Source organism: Rhinatrema bivittatum, chromosome 2, assembly GCF_901001135.1.
Source record: "Rhinatrema bivittatum chromosome 2, aRhiBiv1.1, whole genome shotgun sequence".
Classification (NCBI taxonomy): domain Eukaryota; kingdom Metazoa; phylum Chordata; class Amphibia; order Gymnophiona; family Rhinatrematidae; genus Rhinatrema; species Rhinatrema bivittatum.
The window spans coordinates 596426892-596449608 of NC_042616.1; the positions used below are offsets into that span (position 1 = coordinate 596426892).

Genomic DNA, 22717 nt, shown 5'->3' on the forward strand with positions numbered 1-22717 from the left:
CCCTTCAACCAAGAAATACAATTACACAGGTTTACATCATTCCAGAAGCAGTGAATTAAGCTTTTTTTTTTTCCCCCTCAATAGGTGTGTGTGTTTTACACAAGTCCTTACCCTCCCATAGAAACACCTGAAGCCATAAGTGGCGCGAAGGGGTACATGTTGTATACATGATGAATTACAGCTTCCAGATCTTCTGTGTTAGAGGCACAATATGTTCTCGGTGTCTGTGAGGAGCCAAATATAAAAAACACCACCATAAGCACTTCTCATCCATAACTCAAGGACAAAACCAGGTGCTGGTCAGAAAAAAAAAGTTCAATGACGTCAAGGATCTAAAAATTCACAAGAACTCCTATTTCACAAATTAGCAATTAACATAATAGCTGCAAATGTTTTTATCTAAATCTTATTAAAAGAAGCATAAACAGATTTACTATATTTAACAAGCATTTTTGCCAGTATCAGATGTTTCATATTGAGAAATAAGTCAGAAGACATTAGGTGGCTATTATTGCATAATAAAAAAAAGTTAATAAAAAAAAAAAGCAGCAAGTATCATAAGACATCATGCAGGATATATCTTAGTAACCGTATTCTCAATGGCATGAACCCATTTTATGCATGTCACCTTAACTCAAACTCCATGCTGCCAGCACTAAATCCTTCTATAATCTAGTTTCAATACAGCCTTTGCAGGAACAAATGTTAGGTGAAATATTTAGTAGAGGCATAAATAGCACACACACACACAATGCTCATTTTATCCTGAGAATCAGTCCACGTGATCCTAACACTTTTCATTTTCAGTTCTCATTTAAATGAGTTGTGTTATCACCTAGGTAGGCCCAGAAGCCTACCAGTACATGGGGGTTGAAGTCAATCATTCTGTTTTCTATAATTAAACCATCAAGCCTTTAAACTAACACACACAAAATTTTATGCCACTGCAGAATTTATACATCTATAAAAACAGCTAAGTGTCAGCAGGCCTGATGGCTCACATGCAATGTCACGCGAGAAGCCTGGGCAAGAGACCTGAGCTTGGCTTGAATGCTGCCTCAGGCCAGCTGAGTCAGCATTCATAACGTCTGGTGGCAGAGATTCTTGGCCATCTTTGTCTTAGGAGAGTCAAAAAACAACTTAGTTGAAACAGATGTAACACACCATAAACATGACGACATGCACCTACTAAAAAAGTTATTTCCAGTGTAGCACATCAAACTCTCTCAAATTCTCCTGTGCTGAGTTTATCAGACAGCTGAACAGGTATCCAAGGAAAAACTTACAAAAAGAACCAAGAGCTCCCTTGCTCTATTGTCAAATCCTATAATCATGGATAATTTCTCTATTTATTTTTTGCCTAGCAGTTTCCTTCTGCTGATTTTGGGCATCCAGCTTAAATTGGAACCAGGGATTTAATCAGGCTCTGAGAGCCTTCATTCACACCACCCTGGGGAATTTTCCCCTTATTTCATATCCCCTTCCCAAAGCAATTAAGCACTTAACCTGGTCATTGTAATGACTGTCCTCAGCCAGGGGGGACCATGTACCAGGGCTCCTTCCAGAATGCTGCAGTCATGGACCTGTATCCAGCCACTAGGTATTGCTGTTGTGTGATAACTGGGACTGTCCCCACAGGGCCTGTGAACACTGCCTCTGTAGCCCAGTAAGCAGAGTCCTGTCCTGGGAACTGAACCTAGGTCCTCCACATATCTGTGCACAATTGCCGCCACCGAGCCAGTCCATGGAAAGCTTGCTTTTTTTTTTTTTTCTTTTTCATTTTCTAGCCTGGCAGTTTCTTCCTGCTCCTTTGGGCCTCCTGCTCAAATTTAGAACTAGTGCTGGGATCCTGGCACAATAATCTTTCTTTCACAACTGCCTGATGATTCCGTGCCCCTCCCCCCCCCCCCCAATTTTATATCCTCCCACCCACATGTTACATATATTCCCCGCTCCGAAATTTAAAGGATTGCGGATAACAAATACTTTTAAATAGATAAATAGTCTGGTCATTGCAGCCACAGTTCTTTGTCCTATGGCCGTGTACCAGAACTCATTCTGGAATCCTGCAGTCTTTACTCCTGTGTAAATATTTTACAAATTCTGCACACAGTATTTTAAAATTCTGAAGGCTTGATGTGTTCAGATCACAATATTATCACTTTCTAAGTAATAGTTAATTTATAATGTAATACAGAATAAAAATGACTACTCAAAGATGCACATTTTTTGTATGCAGATTTGTCCCATCACAGTCCCTGGCCTCTCTAGGTTGCTCTCTCCCTCTCATGGCTTGAACCCCTTTCCCATGCTTGATCTCGCCTCCACTTTGGGTCAGCTTCCTAGTTCACTCACTATCATCCCTTTTCCCTCCCCCACCCCCACCAGATTCCTCTCTGCCCCACCAGACTCATATATCTGACAAGCCTTGAACCCTCCCCAATTCTCTCACCTCATCCCAACAAGACCCCCCTAGCTATCTTCCCTCCCCCCTTTAGTAAGATCCCCAGCTCTCTCCTTCCATTCCCTAAGCTTGCTGTCTATCTTGCTCATTCAGGCTACCCCCACTTCTCCCTCCCTTATTCGGGCCTTGCAGGCTCATCTCTTCCAGCCCTGATGGGCGACCGCTAACTCTTCCAACTGTTTTCAGGTCCACATGGGTCAGCCCGCTACTGCTTCTCTCTCACTTTCTGCTGACAGACACTATTCCTTCCTCCCTTCTAGCTTGCGCATTGCTGCTGCTGCTGTTTCCTGATCCCCACACCTTATTCTGTGGGACAAATTCAGAATTCCCTCAGGAGTAAATTATGGGTTCTAATCTAGCCATTAGGTATCATGCTTAAGCAATTACCACAACTACCTCCCCTTCCGGGACCTGTGAATGCAGCATGCCCAGCAAACTCAGAGTGACTTGGGATTTCAATTAGGACCTTCCACTGAATCAGTGCTGAACGTTTTTAATACTGCACTTTAGTGCACCTCTCTTCAAAGTTGAAATGCATTCTTTAAAAACCCCACACAACATTTTCAAATGCAGCTTTGGGGATCAATCAAAATGATCAATTTTCTAACAAATTACTTATACATGAACTTAGTAGAGGGAAAGGATCTGCTCTCAAAAGCTTCACTTTTGAGAGCATGCTACTTGCTCGTGCTAGATTTCACATTGCCCAGATAAAGTACAATCATAGTTCAACAAGTGCATGCAGGCAGGCTGGCTTTTCCCTCTCACTGCTAGTTATTAGAGGATGCCATAGTTCTGAAGACTTTCAGGCATCTTGAAATTCTTTGTACGGTATAATCAAAATGTTACGCGTGCTGTCTGCGGCAAACCCGTGGTGTGGCCCCCTCACTTTCTTATACAGGCTCCAGCTTCTGGTTCCTCCTCGCTAGTGGTGGTGGGCCGCCGGCTCCGACCTCAGGTCGCCCCTGGTGCCTCCGGCTCCGCCATAGTCCCCAGCATCTCAGGTAGAGATGCTATTGCTCGTCGGGCCTCTCCGCTTGGTCCGTGGAGAAATGCCACTACCCTTGCCGCGCCCCTCCCTAGGCACGTGCATCACTGATCCTTATGAAGGGCCCGTGGCGGGAACCTGGCAACGGCCCCGGATGATGACGTCAAACGCTTCAATGTATTTAAGCTCAGGCCTCGCTCCATAGCGTTGCCTTTGCAACAGGTCTCCTCGCTTCTCGAGTACTCATTGTTGCTAGAGAATAGTCTCTACTTTTTGTTCCTGACCCTCGTTGTTCCTGGTTCATGTTCTCTTTGTTCCTGCCCTGTCTATGTTTTGGATTGACTGCACGGATATCGACTTTGCTTTGCCCAACTACGCTTCAGCCTATCTCCAGACCCAGACCTCCACTACACCTGACCAGGCTTCTGCCCAGCTCCAGACCCAGACCTCCGCTACGCCTGACCACGCTTCTGCCTATCTCCAGATCCAGACCTCCGCTACGCCTCACCACACTTCTGCCTATCTCCAGACCCAGACCTCCCCTACGCCTCACCACGCTTCTGCCTATCTCCAGTCCCAGACCTCCGCTACGCCTGACCACTCTACAGCCTATCTCCAGACCTTGACCATTGCTTTGATTGACTAACGCTATTAACTTCTCATGATCAGACCATTGCTTTGATTGACTAACACTATTGTATTCTCTGTGATCAGATCTCAGCATTGCTTGCCTCTGCTTTGCCGTCGGCCTTGATCCAAGCCTGTCATTGATGCCTCTCCTGGCTTACTCCCTGGGCGTGGACTTCTTAGGCTTCGGCCTACCTTTGCTCGAGCACCCCCAGCCAACCTCTGTTCCATTGGCGCCCGAGTTCCAGTACCTTACCCAGTCCAGAGTAGGACTATGCCACCTATCGTCTGCTGTCTCTGGGCTGAACCAACCTCTCTTGTTAACCAACCTCGAGGCCCACCTAAGTCCTGCCAGCCCCGGCACCCAAAGGCTCAACCCACGGGGAACAAGGGCTGGTATAGGTGAAGCTCCAGCGGCCTCTGCCTATCAGCCCACTCCACCTGCCGACGGTGGGGACCTGTAGGTCCTCACCTACGGGTTGCGCCAACCCCACCTCGGCCCAAAGGTCCACCTACGACGCAACACAAAATAAGGAACATTCCTTGTATTTTACTGCATAAGACTGACCCCCATTTGGCCCATCCTCCGGTTTGGATGATTTACTGAATGTTAGATCAATAAAAGTTCTAAATATTTTCATGTTAGAGATCTAATTCTCTCTCATAAGTTTCAGTTTTTAGTTTTAACCAAAACTTGGCTAAAGAATGGCAATACATATTATCTAACACAGACCAGTCCATCAGGTTTCTCTTTTTTTTTTTTTTTTAAACAAATATCGAAGTAGACGTCTGGGTGGGGGTGACTATTTTTTATAAACAGCTACGCTTAAAATATTATTCTTATACTGATACGATATTGGTAAAGTTTCATTGTTTGTCTGTCTCTTTTGATTATTTATAATCCTCCAGATTCTTTTCTATAACAAGGGCTATAACTGGGACTTCGACAATGGGTCGATTTTCCGACTCACAATGCAGGTTATAATTTAGATTTACTTTTTTCAAGGAATGACATCTTTGAGTGGTTCTCTTTACTCTGTTAAGTATCCTTGGACTGATCACTGTTTAATCTTATTTTGTCTTAATTAAATTGTCTCAATGTCTATATAGAGATCTCAAAAATTTAGATATGGATTCATTGGTAGACAATTTGGATTTCTTTCCTGATAATTTTACTTCATTACCTATCAAAGAACAAGTAGATATTTGGAATAGCATTTTATCATTTGCAATTGATAAAACCTCTCCTCTTAAACAGCAAACATTTAGTGATGTTTCTTTTCACCTATCCTCTCATCCAAGACTGAGGATGTTAAAAGACAAATACACCAAAACGAACGGATATTGAGAAAAAATAAGTCTTCAGATAATAGATGGCCAGAAGCTAATAGGCATTAATTTTCAGAGGTTCTCGTGGCAAAGAAGCAATATTTTTCCAATAGTATTTGTTATGCTGAAAACAACCCAAAGCAGTTGTTTAAAATAGTAAACAAATTGGCTAATCAACCGTCATTAGCTCTGTCTGCAAATTATAATCTGTCAACAAACTCTTTTGCTTTATTCTTTGCAGAAAAAGTGGCGAATATTTTGTAATTCATGTTCTAATTCTCTACCAGATGTTAGTTGCTCTGCTGCTTCGAAATTCTCCTCATTTAATGAAATTAATAAGAACACAAGATATATCATACTGGATGAGAGCAAGGGTCTATCAAGCCCAGCATCTTGTGTCCAACATGGCCAATCCAAGTCACAAGTACCCAAACATAAAATAGATCCCATGCCACTATTCCTTATTAATAGCAGTTTATGGACTTCTCCTCTAGGAACGTATCCAAACCTTTTTTAAACCCAGTTACACTAACTGCTGTAACCACATTCTTGGGCAATGAATTCCAGAGCTTAACTATGCGTTGAGTGAAATAATTTTCTCCAATTTGTTTTAAATGAGCTACTTGCTAACTTCATGGAATGCCCCTAGTCCTCTTATCTGAGAGAGTAAATAACTGATTTACATTAATCTGTTCAAGTCCTTTCATGATTTTGTAAACCTCTATCATATCCCCCCCTCAGATGTCTCTTCTCCAAGCTAAACAGCCCTTACCACTTTAGCCTTTTCATGACCCCTATTTTGGTCTCCATTCTCTGCACTTTCTCCAATGCAACTATATCTTTTTTGAGATGCGGCAACCAGAATTGCACACATTATGTTATGTAACGGGGGTGTTTTAGTGTGCCCTTGGGCCTCAGCCCGACCCCAGACGAATCCAGGATCGAACCAAGGGTTGATGGCATGTTCCACCATGGCTAACGGTCTGAACCTCTGCCAGGCCTGCAAGCTTCCAAGGCCAACAACAGATGATGTTGGAATGTGAATGGTCCTCTGATCATTCCAAGCCCATTTGGACCTGCTGCATGGAACAGCATGGAGCAGCTGGCCTGGCCTGAGGTCGAGGGCAGGCGGGCCTTGACATGAAGACATGACAGCAGGATCGATGCAACGGCATCGCAGACGAAGACTTGACACCAAGGCTGATGCAGACGGCATCACGGACGGAGACTTGACACCAGAGCTGATGCGAAGACATCACAGACCTGTGGTCGATGCAACGGCATCCCGGACCAGGGTCGATGCAACGGCATCAGGAACAAGACATGATGCCAAGAGTGATGCAACGGCATCCAGGATGAGACGAGGAACTGATGAAGTCCAGACCAGATGAGAAGCTGGGCGGAAGGACATTGGCATTGTCTCTCAGGGCGCCCTACTCAGCCCACTGGCGGGACTGAGTCGCGGACCACCCTGTCCCACTGTGCGCCCTACACAGCCCAAGGAGGCTAGTCACAGACCACGCTGGGAGCAGGACAAGCGCAGGGAAAGATCCAGTCAAAGCAGAACTCCAACGACGGAGCCGATGTCGTCCGAAGCTCCACCAACGGCTGGCAGGACATGACGGCTCAGGAGCACAGGACACCAGTCCACCTGTAGGCCAGTCCACGCTCGGGCAAGACATCATCCGAGGGACCCCCGGCCTAACAGGTACCAAAAGGCTCAAGAGCATTGAAGACGAAGGCACAGGAGCAAGACATCAAGGAACCTGGAACATCAGGAAACAGAGGATCAAAGCGAGACACCAGGACACCTGGACAGGGTCCTCAGGCAATGAAGACATGGCATGACGTGACGTGACAGCAAGAACTCCATGGAGAAGACGTAGAAGACCTGACGGAGCTCTGGCAGGCAGGAGCCTCCAGAGTGAAACAACTCCGATGCGAGGCCAAGACTGAATGATAGAGCAGCCCTTTTATAGGGCTGAGCAGGAAGTCCACTCCCTAGGTAGGGCCAGCACACTTCCTGTGCCTGGCCCTTTAAATCTTGCAGAGAGGCTGGCGCCTAAGGAGCAGGAAGAGCTGTGCAGGACCACGGACAGCGGCCTGCACAGACGACTCCACGCGCAAACTAAGGGCTGGGCCTGAGGAGCAGGCCCGATGACGGCAGCGGCTCCAGCTGCTGCAGGAGGCCCCGGGAGCGGCTCCCGCCACTACTCGAGCCCGGGGCTACGGCCTCCATGCCACGAAGATCAGATGACATCAGCGGCGGTCCCGGGCCGCGAAGAGAGGCAGAAAGTCCGTGGCTCTGGCCGCGGTGAAGAGGACGATCCGAGTCGGCCTCCGGGCCACGAGGTGAAACAAGTCCGTGGCTCCAGCCACGTGGAGAAGGCCCGACAGCGGCGTCCTTGCCACGTCGGGGAAGCAGCGGCAGCATGGGGTGAGTGCCTGCTCATGGGGAGACCTGCGGGCAGCGCGATTCATAACACATTATTCAAGGTGCAGTCTCACCATGGATCAATACAGAGGCATTATGACATCCTCCATTGTATTTGCCATTCCCTTAATAATTCCTAATGTTCTGTTTGCTTTTTTAACTGACACAGCACTCTGTCGATGATTTGAATGTATTATCTACTGTGATGTCTAGATCTCTTTTCTGGGTGGTAACTCCTATGATGGAACCTAACATCATGTAATTATATAGCAAGAATTATTTTTTTCATATATGCATCACCTTGTACTTGTCCACATTAAATTTCATCTGCCATTTGGAAGTCCAATCTTCCAGTCTCGCAAGGTCCTCCTGCAATTTATCACAATCCACTTGAGATTTAACTACTCTGCATAATTTTATGTCATCTGCACATTTGTTCATCTCAATTGCCGTACCCCTTTCCAGATCATTTATAAATATATTAAAAAGCACCATCGAAGAAAGTCGATGTGTCACCTGTGGTGGATACTTCCTTTGGCACCCCATATATAATTTTAAAATTTAAACACACAAAAAAATATATTATATCTGCAAGTAGATTTTTAAATAGTACACCAAGTACAATACTATCATACAAACTGGAAATAAGAATGCAGGACATTAATAATTCAATGAACGGGTATTATTGCACATGTAGTTAAAAATATTGTACAAAAGCTTTTAAAACTACATAGGCCCCTTCTTCAGATGTTAGATCAGAAACATTCACATCTACATTTTCTGGTATATCACTGTCCCATTGGTCATCCTCCTTCCACAAAGTCTCTGAGATGCCAATTATATCTACCTCTTCATTCAGTGCTATACACATTGTCTCAATAGCTCACGTACAGTATTTTTAGATAGTAATTACATAGCTCAAATAAAAGCTTTCGCAGCCAGTCATGCATACATTTTACCCCAAAAGACAATTAGGCTGTATCAAAACAACACTAACTACTAAGCCTCAAAAAGTTAACAACCCTACCCAGGAGAGAGTAGCATTGCAAATATTACAACAGGCCTTAGAAGACCTAGCAAGTACCTAAACATTAAATAGATCTTGAACTACTATTCCTTATTGATTAATAGCAGTTTATGGATTTTTCCTTTAGGAACTTATCCAGACCATTTTTAAACCCAGTTACACTAAATGCTGTAACTACATCCTCTGGCCATGAATTACAGAGCTTAACTATGGGCTGAGTAAAAAAGAATTTTCTTCGATATGAAAAAAAAGGGACGCAATATAAAACATAACACCATGTCTGCAGGGTTTCAGCAGCGCCCACTGCTGGCAAACTATGTCTATTATGCATCCACATGATAAATGTGTCCTCTGCTTGGGGGAATCGCATGACATCGGGTTGCCGCAAATGCGCAGAAATAACCCCAAAAGGATGCTGGTCCCGCTTGGCACCAGAAGACCAATCCATCTGCATTGGAGGCACTGACTTTGATGGACCACGGAGCTGCTATCCCCCCACCAAGTTGATCCACTCTCACTGTGATATAATTTGTACCCTGGTATAACACTATCCCACTGGTCATCCTCCTTCCATCAAGTCTTTGAGATGCCAATTATATCTACCTTTTCATTCAGTGCTATACACGAACTTTCCCATCTTACTTCTTAAGACTTCTGGCATTGGCATACAGACATTTCAAAGTATGTTTTTGGTTTGTATTAACAACATGCTTATCATCTGACAGAGTTAATTTACTCATAGGCACATGGACTACTTTTGCTTTTTTTGGAACCTCTCTGTTGGGATGCCCTAATTCTCCCGTTTCATTAGTATCTTTCGAAGATACCTTCCTCTAAACCATGCACTGCTGAGCATAATGAGATGCATGCTAGAAAAATCTATGAACAATGCTTGCTTCATGGCTAGATACAAAATTTCTCCAAAGCTATGGCTTAGCAGTTCTGTGCCTGGGGTGTATTAGCAAATTATGAAGTGAAGACAGATGTCTGGTAGGAAGAACAATGGCAGTTTCTTCTCTCTACGTAGTTCTCACAGTCTCATGTTAAACTGCAGAAATCATCACATGGCTTGAAACTCCAAGCTGTATTGCTCAGTCTTGTTGAGGCCTGCAGACTTTGGTTCAGTTGCACACATCTTTTAGGGTGCCTGGCTTACCCCCCTTACAAGTTGGGTCACACATTTCAGGATTTTATTTGCTCAGTTTTAGATAAACCCAGGCCTAGCCCCTGCAGGGATGACTATGAGCTGGTTTTCTTGCACTTGGAGCAGACCTCGATATACCGGCTATAGACCATTGCTCCTTGGGGATCAAATAAAGAAGATTGGTCTGCTTTTTGTAATGAATGTTTATTTTCATTTTTTTGATTAATACAATGTCTTTTTGATTAACATTTGTATGTGTGGAATAATTGGCTATTGGAAGTAGGCTGGGTTTCTGGTTATTTTAAAAGGTAACCGGATGTGTTGATACGCTGATAAGATGTAGCTTTTTTTTTTTTTTTTACAAGTGATAAAGGTAGAGGGGTATGTTTTATACTAGCTTGATCTTTGTAAAGATTTTTTTTGTGGTGATTTTCATCATTGCAGTTGCACCCTAATATAGACAGTAAGCTGTTGAAAAATCAAGATATTTGGTCTGTGAATCATGGATTAATTTTCTGCTATGCCTACAGTTGTAGTCATGGCACAGAGCCTTTACCACTTCTGAAACAAATGCTCCCTACCTCCACATGGGCAGAAGAAATCAGGCCCCCGCACAAAAGCCTCTCTCCCCACAGCTGCTAAGATCACGTTGCAGCAGCAAGTAGTCTCTCAGCTTTTTCTTAAGCTTTGTTCACCTGCCAAGTTAGAGAGAGAGATAACAGAATTGCTTACCTGTTACAAGTGTTATCCTGCTGTCCTTGGAGGTCAGTCCTCACACATCACACATCATCCAATGGAGTCTGTCCCAGAAAGCTTATGGAAAAGTTTCTAGAACTCTGACTGAGCCTTACTGAGCATGCTCATGGCATGCATTACAACCACATATCCATGTGAGGTCCCTATAGTCTGATAGCATAGATAAACAGAAAAAGTGAAGACCCAACTCCATGGAAGGTGGATGGGAATCATGAGGACAGACATCTTGCAGTCCTCTGAGCACATTTGTTACAGGTAAGTACCTCTGCTTTCTAGAGGACAAGCAGGATGGGAGATCCATAGTTACAGGCAGCCTCCAACAAAAAGGAATAAAAACAACCCATGCCAAGAGGCACAACAATCATATTTTTGGGGGGGCAACAAACCTTTATTTTACATGTATGTATTCCAAAGAGGGATCATTCTGAAACAAAAATAATTGGCCTTAGGCAGGAATAGAGTTGGGTTCTACCAAAAAAATCAAAGGTATCATCCAAAGCAATTGGCATGTTCTACAAACCCATTCTATTTCCAAAACACACCGATGTTTACATATTCCAGAAGAACAAACATTAAACAACAGGTAGTCAGAGCAGTTCTTTTTCAAACAGCTCCATCTGTAGCGGTTGGACAAGGCCATAAAACCTGTGGTAAATGCGATTTCTGCAGCACTTCTATCATAGGTACATCATGGCAAGACCCGAATACAGGACATGTTGTCAAACAAAAATTCAATATGGATTGTGATACAGACTACGTTATTTATGCCCTTCAATGTCCATGTCCCAAAATATATGTGGGACGAACAACAAGAAAAATTAAAACAAGGCTCATAGAACACCGGAGCCATTTAAACACCAAGGATCTCAAAGCACCCACTGCAGTCCATAGCATTAGCAAATAGGGATGTGAATCGTGTCCTCGATCGTCTTAACGATCGATTTCGGCTGGGAGGGGGAGGGAATCGTATTGTTGCCGTTTGGGGGGGTAAAATATCGTGAAAAATCGTTAAAAATCGTTAAAAATCAAAAAATCGAAAAACCGGCACATTAAAACCCCCTAAAACCCACCCCCGACCCTTTAAATTAAATCCCCCACCCTCCCGAACCCCCCCCCAAATAACTTAAATAACCTGCGGGTCCAGCGGCGGTCCGGAACGGCAGCGGTCCGGAACGGGCTCCTGCTCCTGAATCTTGTCGTCTTCAGCCGGCGCCATTTTCCAAAATGGCGCCGAAAAATGGCGGCGGCCATAGACGAAAAAGATTGGACGGCAGGAGGTCCTTCCGGACCCCCGCTGGACTTTTGGCAAGTCTCGTGGGGGTCAGGAGGCCCCCCACAAGCTGGCCAAAAGTTCCTGGAGGTCCAGCGGGGGTCAGGGAGCGATTTCCCGCCGCGAATCGGAACGACCTCCTGCAGTCGATCTCCTGCCGGCGCCATTTTCCGTACGAAAACGATTCGCGGCGGGAAATCGCTCCCTGACCCCCGCTGGACCTCCAGGAACTTTTGGCCAGCTTGTGGGGGGCCTCCTGACCCCCACGAGACTTGCCAAAAGTCCAGCGGGGGTCCGGAAGGACCTCCTGCCGTCCAATCTTTTTCGTCTATGGCCGCCGCCATTTTTCGGCGCCATTTTGGAAAATGGCGCCGGCTGAAGATGACAAGATTCAGGAGCAGGAGCCCGTTCCGGACCGCTGCCGTTCCGGACCGCCGCTGGACCCGCAGGTTATTTAAGTTATTGGGGGGGGGTTCGGGAGGGTGGGGGATTTAATTTAAAGGGTCGGGGGTGGGTTTTAGGGGGTTTTAGTGTGCCGGCTCACGATTCTAACGATTTATAACGATAAATCGTTAGAATCTGTATTGTATTGTGTTCCATAACGGTTTAAGACGATATTAAAATTATCGGACGATAATTTTAATCGTCCTAAAACGATTCACATCCCTATTAGCAAAGGCCATGCATTTAAGGATTACAAGTGGACTATTTTAGAACATGTTCCAACATTTAAAAGAGGAAGGGACCGTAAGGCAAAACTTAATCGACATGAGAATTTTTGGATTTTCAAGTTGCAATCAGTAGAACCGGCGGGACTCAATGAAAAAATTGAGTGGCATTCGTTGTCATGACAGATTTCCATTTTGACACCTGTATGATATTCGTTGGGACTTAGCATCGGCGCTGCCAAATCATCCAGCGAGTTCGCGGGCTTTTTCAGCTAGTTAAAAGACAGCGCATGTAACAGGTCACGTCAGACGCTGAAATTTTCCCTGCAGTGACAGGAGGATTTTCTAAACTCAGCGCTGATCTTAAGACAACAATTTGGTAAGATATTGACATTCGCTCTGCCCGTTTGCAATCATAATTTTTTCCATTAAAGTGCACCGCGATATAAAACTTGGACGAACTACATGCTATCTATGTCTCACATAATATGTAGAAGCCGTGAGATTAATGTTTTTAATACAATTACAATCTTGCCGCACATAACAGCTTGCTGGACCCCTGAGGAAGGAAAATTTCCGAAACCCTGCAGAGTCGGGCGTTTATGTCAGCGAGCGGCACGGAGACCTGAAAGGAACCCTTTGACAGGACAGCCATTTAAAAAGCCTTATTGGCGCAATGCAGACTTGTACCTGAAAGGGAACTTCATTTTCAACATTTAAAGCGGCATTCTACAATGCATTGATATGGAAGACATTTCTCTGTCATCAACATTCAAGTTAAGTATACCACTAACTTGCAAACAGCTGAGTTTATATTCCGGCTGTATGAAAGACATTAAATCCTAAAGCAACCGATGATTAAACCACGAGCACGGTGAAGCAAGTTCTAAGCTTCACACAAGTTTCCTGATACATTCAAGGGAACTGGCGTGCAATTATGAAGGTTGCAGGATTTTCCATATAGTGTATCTGTCTTAAGAGTCTAACATATAAGTGAGAAATAAGGATTTAATATTGAACACATATTGGGAGGCAGGAGGAGTGACCATGTCCTCTTCATGACCAAGAGGATGATCTATGGTAATCCCAGAACTGGTGGAGACCATAATGAGCCACCAGGACTTTTTAAGGATGAGATCTCTTCACCACGGGGCCTCTTCAGGGAGTGCTCGGCAGTTGCCGGAATGTCCTAATGTTTGGCACCATTGGTGATGCCTCTTTGGCTTCTCTTGATGCTCAGCATGGGTCGTCCTCAATGCATAGGTTGAAGAAGTCTAATCTGAGGTTTTCTTTTAATGGAGGAGCAGGGCGAGGCCTGTCTCTGGGTTACCTACCAGCCATCGACACCAAAGAAGCTGATGGACACCCCCCCCCCCAATGCCCATGACTCTACCTCTATCGATGTGGCTCCGTGGTCCAAAGTCAGTACCTCCAATGCAGATGGATTGGTCTTCTGGTGCCAAGTGGGACCAGTATCCTTTTGGGATTATTTCCGCAAATTTGCAGCAACCCGATGACCTCTGCTTGGGGGAATCGCATGACACATTTATCATGTGGATCCATAATAAACATAGTTCTCTGGCAATGGGCACTGCTGAAAACCTGAAGACATGGTGTCATGAAAGAAAAGGGATGTGATATAAAACTCGATGATGGCGGTTGCCGATGGCCAGCAGGTGTTAGGAAAATGGACCATTAAGCTGAGGCGAGGTTGTTGCTACCCCCAGGGGGTGGCCCCAGAGGTCCTCGTCGTTAGCAAGGCGGTACTAAGGAGGGAGGTCCAACAGGAGCTTAAGAACATGCCATACGGTCAGAACAAGGATCCATCAAGCCCAGCATCCTGTTTCCAACAGTGGCCAATCCAGGCCATAAGAACCTGGCAAGTACCCAAAAACTAAGTCTAATCCATGTTACCGTTGCTAGAAATAGCGGTGGTTATTATCTAAGTCAACTTAATTAATAGCAGGTAATGGACTTCTCCTCCAAGAACTTATCCAATCTTTTTTTAAATGCAGCTATACTAACTGCACTAACCACATCTTCTGGCAACAAATTCCAGAGTTTAATTGTGTGTTGAGTGAAAAAGAACTTTCTCCGATTAGTTTTAAATGTGCCACATGCTAACTTCATGGAGTGCCCCCTAGTCTTTCTATTATCCAAAAGAGTAAAAAACCGATTCACATCTACCCATTCTAGACCTCTCATGATTTTAAACACCACTATCATATCCCCCTGTCCACACCCTGTCTATTACCGGTATTAGCAAATAGCAAGCTGGAATGGGAGTTCTAGAGAGGTTGTTTTTTATTTACCAAGATTTTAGGCTTCTATAAAGGGGCATTAATTCAAAATATCCTTTCCCCTTACTACAGTATTGGTTGTACCTACGTTGCTCATTAATAAAAATGATTTTGACAAAAAAAAAAAAAAAGGTTAGATAAGTTCTTGGAGGAAAAGTCCATTACCTGCTATTAATTAAGTTGACTTAGATAATAACCATCGCTATTACTAGCAATGGTAACATGGAATAGACTTAGTTTTTGGGTACTTGCCAGGTTCTTATGGCCTGGATTGGCCACTGTTGGAAACAGGATGCTGGGCTTGATGGACCCTTGGTCTGACCCAGTATGGCATGTTCTTATGTTCTTAATTTACAATTTTTATAGATATTGAGTTCTTGAAGGCAGAGTTTCAGTTAATCATGGTCATTATATTTCTTTGTGGGGGGGGGGGGGGGGTCAGTGTGTATGTGTGTGTGTGTGTGTTTGGGGGGGGGTGGATGGGTGTGTGGATGGAGATTGGGAGTCAATCGTGACCCGAATGTTTGTATGGGGGATAAGGGTTGGGTGGTTTTCCACTAAAATCGACCATCTTCAAATACTCGGCTTTCGCTGACGATTTATTGGTTTTTCTAACAGATCCGGTTACTTCGCTTACCCAACTGCTACAACTTATTGAGGATGATGGGTTTTTTTCTGGACTTAAACTGAATAAGGTAGCTCTAGTATATCCAGATAACATTAGGTTAACCTGGCAGGGATCATTCCCTCTTAAGTGGATTCAGGGTACTTTTAAGTATCTGGGTGTACAGATTGATTTGGACTTGAGTCATCTATATAGAACTAATATCTCACCCTTAATGGACTACATTAAAGAGAAGCTAGAGCTGTGGCGGCCCTTGCCATTATCTTTAGCGGGCTGGGTCAATCTATTTAAAATGGTGCTATTCCCTCGCTGGTTATATTTGCTAAAGATGCTGCCACTGTGCCTCAGTCGTAAAGATATTGAGGTTTTAAATCAGCATTTATCAAAGTTTCTTCTGGGTGGGCAAAAAAATGAGAATTGTACTTTAGAAGCTATATTTTGATTGGGCTAAAGGAAGGCTTAGCCTCCCCGATTTGGAATTATATAACCTGGCAAGCCTTTTGTGAGTAGTGTGAGACTGGATATATGGTGATTCTTTTTACACATATTTTTTACGTCTCCTGTTGACCTGCGATATGCACTGCATGTGGTGGTTGGTGGTTTACCTTTGGAGCTGGCACACAATGTCCTGGTTGCACCTTTCCGCTGGGCAACTTACTTCGCTTCTGCAGTTTCCTAGAACTTGTTCCCCGCACTTACCTATACAGGGGAATTTAGACTTTTCTCCAGGGTCTCGGTCACGGGTTTTTTTGAATTGGAAACGGTTAGGTATTACTACTCTTTCTCAAGTCCTGTCCAGGGATGGGGCATTACTTTCTTTTTCTCAGTTAAAGAAGCAGCTTAATTTACAGGATTCTTATCTTTTTTCCTACTTACAACTAAGACATTGTATTAGCTCTCTACCTGGAGAAGCTCTGGATATGTCAAAGGCAGAAGTGATAGACCACTTTTTTTCAGCTTGAGATTTCACTTGCGAATCTTCACAAGGGTTTACAACAATTACGGCAGAATACTTAGATTCAGTCACTTTGGGAGACTTGGAGGCAAGACTGTAATTTCTCTCTTTCCCAAGGCGGTTTGCTTTCTTGTTTTCAACATTTGAAATTGATTTCTTCTAATATGTACCTTCAAGAAGTGCAGTTCAAATTTTACCATAGAGCATACAGTTCCCCAATTATGGCCCCTCCTCCTCCGAGTCAATCAGAAGTCCCTCCTGTGTCAAAGCCTGGCAAGTATGCACCATGTAGAACTAGTGGATGGTAATGTGTGCAGATAGCCTAGTGATAGGTTTGTAGCCCACTGCTCTAACCACTAGTGGTTAGAGCAGTGGGCTATAAACCAGAAGACCAGGGTTTGAGTCCTGCTGTAGCTCCATGTGACCTTGGGCAAGTCACTTTACCCTCTATTGCCTCAGGTACAAAACTTAGATTGTAAGCCCTCTGAGAATAGGGAAATACCTACAATACCTGAATGTAAACCGATGTGATATGTCAGTATATAAATAACTTTGACAAGAAGATTTTTCAAAGTGCAACGCTATCAAGAAGATTCAACTACTATGGACTGATGAGGCAGCTGGACGACGCCAGAGCCCGGTGAGTGCTGAACTCTGAATTTCATGTCCAACTTTCTAGTTGTTTTGCAAACAAAATGGAGGTCTCCCACATTCTTAGACTAAATCAATCCTCTGGTGATGAGCTGTGATCTGGAGAACATGGAAAAGTGTTGGAGAGTATGCTGGTAAAGTCTTCATCCAAGCCTAAAGGTACTGGGTTGCTTACTTGGGGACAATAAGGGCAAATAAGGAGGGACTTCTGATTGACTCGGAGGAAGAGGGGCCTGGTCTAACATCTCTAAACTACTAGAATCTGCTGCAATGGATGATGAAAAACCTCTAAGCAAGTGTTCTGATAAGTTCACCCATATAGGTGATATCGGGACTCTGGTCTGTTGTATTGCCGTAATGATATTTAACAGGATAGCCTGGAAATTGCCTTCCATCTCCTTGGTCAGAGGTAAAAAAAAAACCACCCTCCTGATCAAGTCTGTGATATGATCGAATGACTGATGCGTCTTCTGGCCTAGTGTAGGTTGTGAGACAGCTCTTCTGAAACCAAGATAGGCTCCTGTATGAGAATGAGTGGCCTGTTAGATTTAAGTGGCACTATGGCGCTGACTGGTTCTACAGTCTCCAGGCGACATCCTTCCGCCACTAGTTTATGTGGAGTGAGCACCCTGGTTATTGGTGATGGCAGAGGCAACCTGACCCCCTTCTCCCATAAATCTAGAATGAGCTGTATAGAGTTGTGTTAGCAAAACAGCTTGATAAATCAGTCTGAGGTGGATGCATCAGTAGAATTGGTGGGGTAGAATGTTTGGACAGCTTAGATGTTGTTGCGACCGTCACTGCCCGACGTCTCCACTACGCCCACCTTACCTCTTTGGCGACTCCCTCTTTGCCTGTTTGAAGTTTGGCTGCCGCGGCATCCTCTTGCCACTCCCCTCCGGCGTCCCCAGACCGGCTAGACGCTGCACTCCGCTATGATTCCCAGCAGCCTAAGGGTGCATGCGCGGCGCAGCCCCGACTCAAGTACCAGCAATGGCGTGAACCTCAGGGGCGTCCCCCTGAGGTGACATCATCCGCACTGGATATTTAAGGTCTCTGAAATCGCTAATGTATCGAGTTAGCATGGGCTTTCCTCCAGGTATCGGTAGATGGGATTCGCTCTCCGCATACCTTGCTACTCTGCCTCCTCGGACTTACCAGGGGTACCCGCTCCTCGGGGACCTCGCTTTCTCTTTTGCTTTTCAGATTGCAGTCTGGAACCGGTACTTGCTCCTTGAGGGCCCACGTTCCCGGACTTGCTACTGAATACCACTTCTGCCAGGAAGTCATTGCTGCCTACAACACCAGTGAGTTACCATCTCTCTCTCAGAGCTTTCCCTGGAACCAGGTACTCGCTCCTCGAGGGCCTAATCCATTCCAGCTCCTGGGCTGCTTCTAAGAGACTATTGGGTGAGTGTTACCATCAAGGTTCTGTTGCTGAACTCTGCATACCCTGCCTGCTCACTATACTTAGTTTCTCTACAGCTCTACCATCCTGGGATCACTGTTCCAGTATATGAGGGACTACAGCCCAGCCGGGTGCTTCCAGCTCCCTACTGATACCTCTGATGGTTCAGTATACTGTTTAATAAAAGAACTAGTGTGTGTCTGTCTCCATACTCTGAGCCTGCCCGGTGGTCTCTCTCGGGATCTTCCCTCCGGGGGCGTGGTAATCTGCCACCGGCCCAAGGATCCACCCACAACTACCTCAAACACTAACAGATGTTTTGGTATGCTTCCGGTCTTTTGAGATGCTTGTTGAGGAATCAAGCACAAATCGATATTACATTTGTTGCATCAGAGGTATGCCATAGGACCTTGCACTGTGCATCGCAGGATCATGTGATATAGGATCTGTGCACTTTTTGATCCCAGAGCAGATGCATTGGAATGTAGAGGCCATATGCTTTCATGGAACTGGATCATCACGCATAAAGTGCACTAGTGCATCAAATGCATCACAATTCTGTGCATCTTGAGTCGAGCACTTCAATGTGCCATGCATCAATTGCATCAAGTAAGTCAGTTCAAAAAAACAAATCGGGAAGCAGTCCAACGTCGCCAAGGCAAACAAAATAGAAATAAGACCGTGTACTTGCATCAAGCAAGTCAGTGCACCATGGTTGCCAATGCTGCTGCATCCCACTAAGAATGTTTGTGCTATGCTTCTTCTATGCAGGCTGCGATAGCTCCAGGGATTGATGCTGCTTTAACTATGATATGATGTGGTTTCAGCCTGTGTAGATGGGGGAGTTTTTGCTGAGCTCCTACTCAACTCTTTTCCTAGCAAAGCAAACAAGCCTGCACTATGGAATGAGAACCTACTGTGACTCAAGACTCATTTCCTTGAATGTAGCAGTGATAAAGACACAGCAGGCAGGATTCGTGGTGAAGCACGTCCCCGGGAAGGTCACCTCTCTCCTCCTTCCCCGGGGCTCCCTTTTATTGTTCACAATTTCCAGCATAAAGCATGGCATGCAGATTTGTCATAACATCATTGGTCTTTGCAAATACATACATCATACATTGGATGTTTAAGCGACATCCCATAAATGTCCTTCCTGGCCTTTGTGCTGACTACGCGTAAGCTAGCAGGCCAGGAGGTTAAAGGTTCATAAGCTGGACATTGAGACAGTTTAATTAAGCTGTGTTAAACTAGCTGACTATGTGTGAGGAAGTAGGCACCGAGCAATTTCGGTTTGATTCAGTGAGCTCTATTCCTGGGGCAAGCTGTCTGGAGCAGGTTGTTTATGAGACAGGTTTCCTGTCTCAGAATAGTGGCAGGATGGAGCTTGCGCAATTTCTGCAGCCTCCAGTGTAAGGAGAAAAGGGAAGTAGAGTTAACCCCTGAAATACTCCTTCAGGGCCTAAGTTTACGATACCACACTTGATGCAAAATGCCCCGGCCTATGTGAGTGTGGAGTCATCTATACATATCACTGTCCAAAGACTGAGGCATCAGTTCGTGCCCATTGGCGAAGATACTCATAAGGCAATGCTTGGTGGGAACTCCCGCACATACTCAGTAAAGTTCAAAGTTCTACTAGCTTGGAGAAACGAGTCAATTTGGTGCTGTCACCCATAATATGACTCCCCACATATAATGGCTAATTCAGCCTGCTTATTGATGGAAAAGTGAAATTATTTCTTACCTGATAACTTCCTTTCCTTAAAAGGAATCAGAATAGTCCATACCAATGGATTATACACACCAACTAGCAGATGGGGACGGAGATTAACATGCTTGCTGATGTCACTCCTTATATGCATCTGTGCTGATTCCAGCCTGCCAGTATTTCTATAACAAACTGTGGACAACTTTAATACAAATAACTTATTGGTTCTGTTTTTTGAGCCTTTTTAATTTTATTTTTTTAAACCAGGGGCTTCCAAAAGAATAAGGAAGTAGAAATACAGGAAAAAATATCAATAGGAAGCAAAGTTATACTCACCCAAAGGTGAAGGAAATACTCTCAGTAAATCCACTACCTTTGCGGAGATGACAACCATGATCAGTATGCAGCATCTATAAAATATTAAGATAGTAAAAACATCAGCAGCATAGGGAGGGTCTGACTGTATTCAAGGAAAGGAAATTATCTGTTAAGAAATAATTTCATGTTCCTCTTCATCCAGTCAGACCAGTCCATACCAATGGGATGTACTCAAGCTACTCTGAATTAGGACAGGATGCTTCTAGGCCCCCAGCAACACTTCTGTGGCAAAAGAGATCCTCTACCTCTGACAGCCAGGTGGTAATACCTGTAGAAAGTATGCAAGAAAAAAAAGTCGCTGCTCTACAAATCTCTGAAGAAGACACTAACTGCAACTCTTTCCACGAAGTAGCCTGCAGTCTCATAGAATAATCTCTTTGATCCAGCGTACCACTGTAGCCCTAGAGGCTGCCTCACGTTTCACATGCAACCATACAACACAAAAGATGCTTCCATCTCTGGAAGGCACTGGTGACCTTCAAATCTCTCAAAAGATGTCTTCTCACATCTAAGGGAAGAAGGAGTGTGTAGTTTGCCTTTGTTTAGCAGACAGACTGATTATGCAAAGAAATAAACTGATTCAGATGAAATTCCATCACTACCTTCAGTAGGAAGGAAAGGACTATGCAAAGCAGAATCTGATCTTGATAGCAATGAGGAAGACAGTCTTCAAGGTAAGCAGCCTTAAGGAATTACTCTTAAGTGGGGAGAACTGTGATCTTGCGAAGGAAGACAAGACTAAGTTCAGATCCCAAGACTGAATTAGAATATGGAGTGGAGGTCTAATATGATCAAACCCCTGAAGACTAGAGGATTGAATATGTAACACCAATTTTTAAAAAGGGATCAAGGGGTGATCTAGTAAACTACAGAACAGTGAGTCTGATATCATGTGCCAGGCAAAATGGTAGAAACTATCATAAAGAACAAGATTGCTGAACATATAGACAGGCATAGTTTAATGGGTCAAAGCCAACATGGATTTAAGAACATGCCATACTGGGTCAGACTAAGGGTCCAACAAGCCCAGCATCCTGTTTCCAACAGTGGCCAATCCACAAATTTGCTACATTTTTATGAGGGCATAAACAAACATTTGGATATAGATTGATATAGATATAGATTTCCAGAAAACATTTAACAAAGTCCGTCATGAGAGACTTCTTAGGAAATTAAAAAGTCATGAGATAGGGGGCAGTGTCCTATTGTGGATTACTAACTGGTTAAAAGAAAGAAAACAGAAAGTAGAGCTAAATGGTAAATTTTCCCAATGGAAAAAGTTGAATAGTGGAGTGCCCCAGGAATCAGTTTTGGGACCACTGTTTATAAATGATCTGGAAACAAGTGAGGTGATACAAAATTATTCAAAGTTGTTAAATCATTAGAAGCTTGTGAGAAGTTGCAAGAGGACATTGCGAAACTGGGAGACTGGGCATGCAAATGAAATTTAATGTGGACAAGTGCATAGTAATGCACTTAAGGAAGAGTAACCCAAGGTTCCACATTAGGCATCACCACTCAGGAAAAGGATATAGGTATCATCGTTGAAAATATGTTGAAATCTTATGCTCAAAGTGCATTAGCAGCAGCCAAGAAAGCAATTAGAATGCTAGGGATCATTAGGAAAGGAAATGAAGAATAAAACAGAGAATATCATAATGCCTCTGTATCGCTCCATGGTGCAACCTCATCATGAGTACTGTGTGCAATTCTGATCACCACATCTCAAAAAAGATATAGCCGAATTAGAAAAGATACAGAGAAGGGCGACCAAAATGATAAAAGGGATGGAACAATTCCCCTATGAAGAAAGGCTAAAGAGGTTAGGAGTCTTCAGCTTGGAGAAGAGAAGGCTGAGACATGATAAAGGTCTATAAAATAATGAATGGAATGGAACAAGTAAACAATCAGTTATTTACTCTTGAAAAGCACAAAATGAAGTTACTAGATAATACATTTAAAACTAATAGGAGAATTTTTTTTTA

General features: G+C 44.1%; 1 protein-coding gene across 2 annotated transcripts in view; it reads right to left on the reverse strand.

The window, feature by feature from the left end:
• ABHD3 (abhydrolase domain containing 3) overlaps positions 1 to 22717 on the reverse strand; it is a 100068-nt gene that overhangs the window by 62401 nt on the left and 14950 nt on the right. For both annotated transcript variants that reach the window (XM_029591110.1, XM_029591109.1), the window contains exon 5: positions 112 to 224. In XM_029591110.1, coding sequence (XP_029446970.1) covers positions 112 to 224 — 113 coding nt within the window. The remainder of the gene's footprint in view (positions 1 to 111; positions 225 to 22717) is intronic.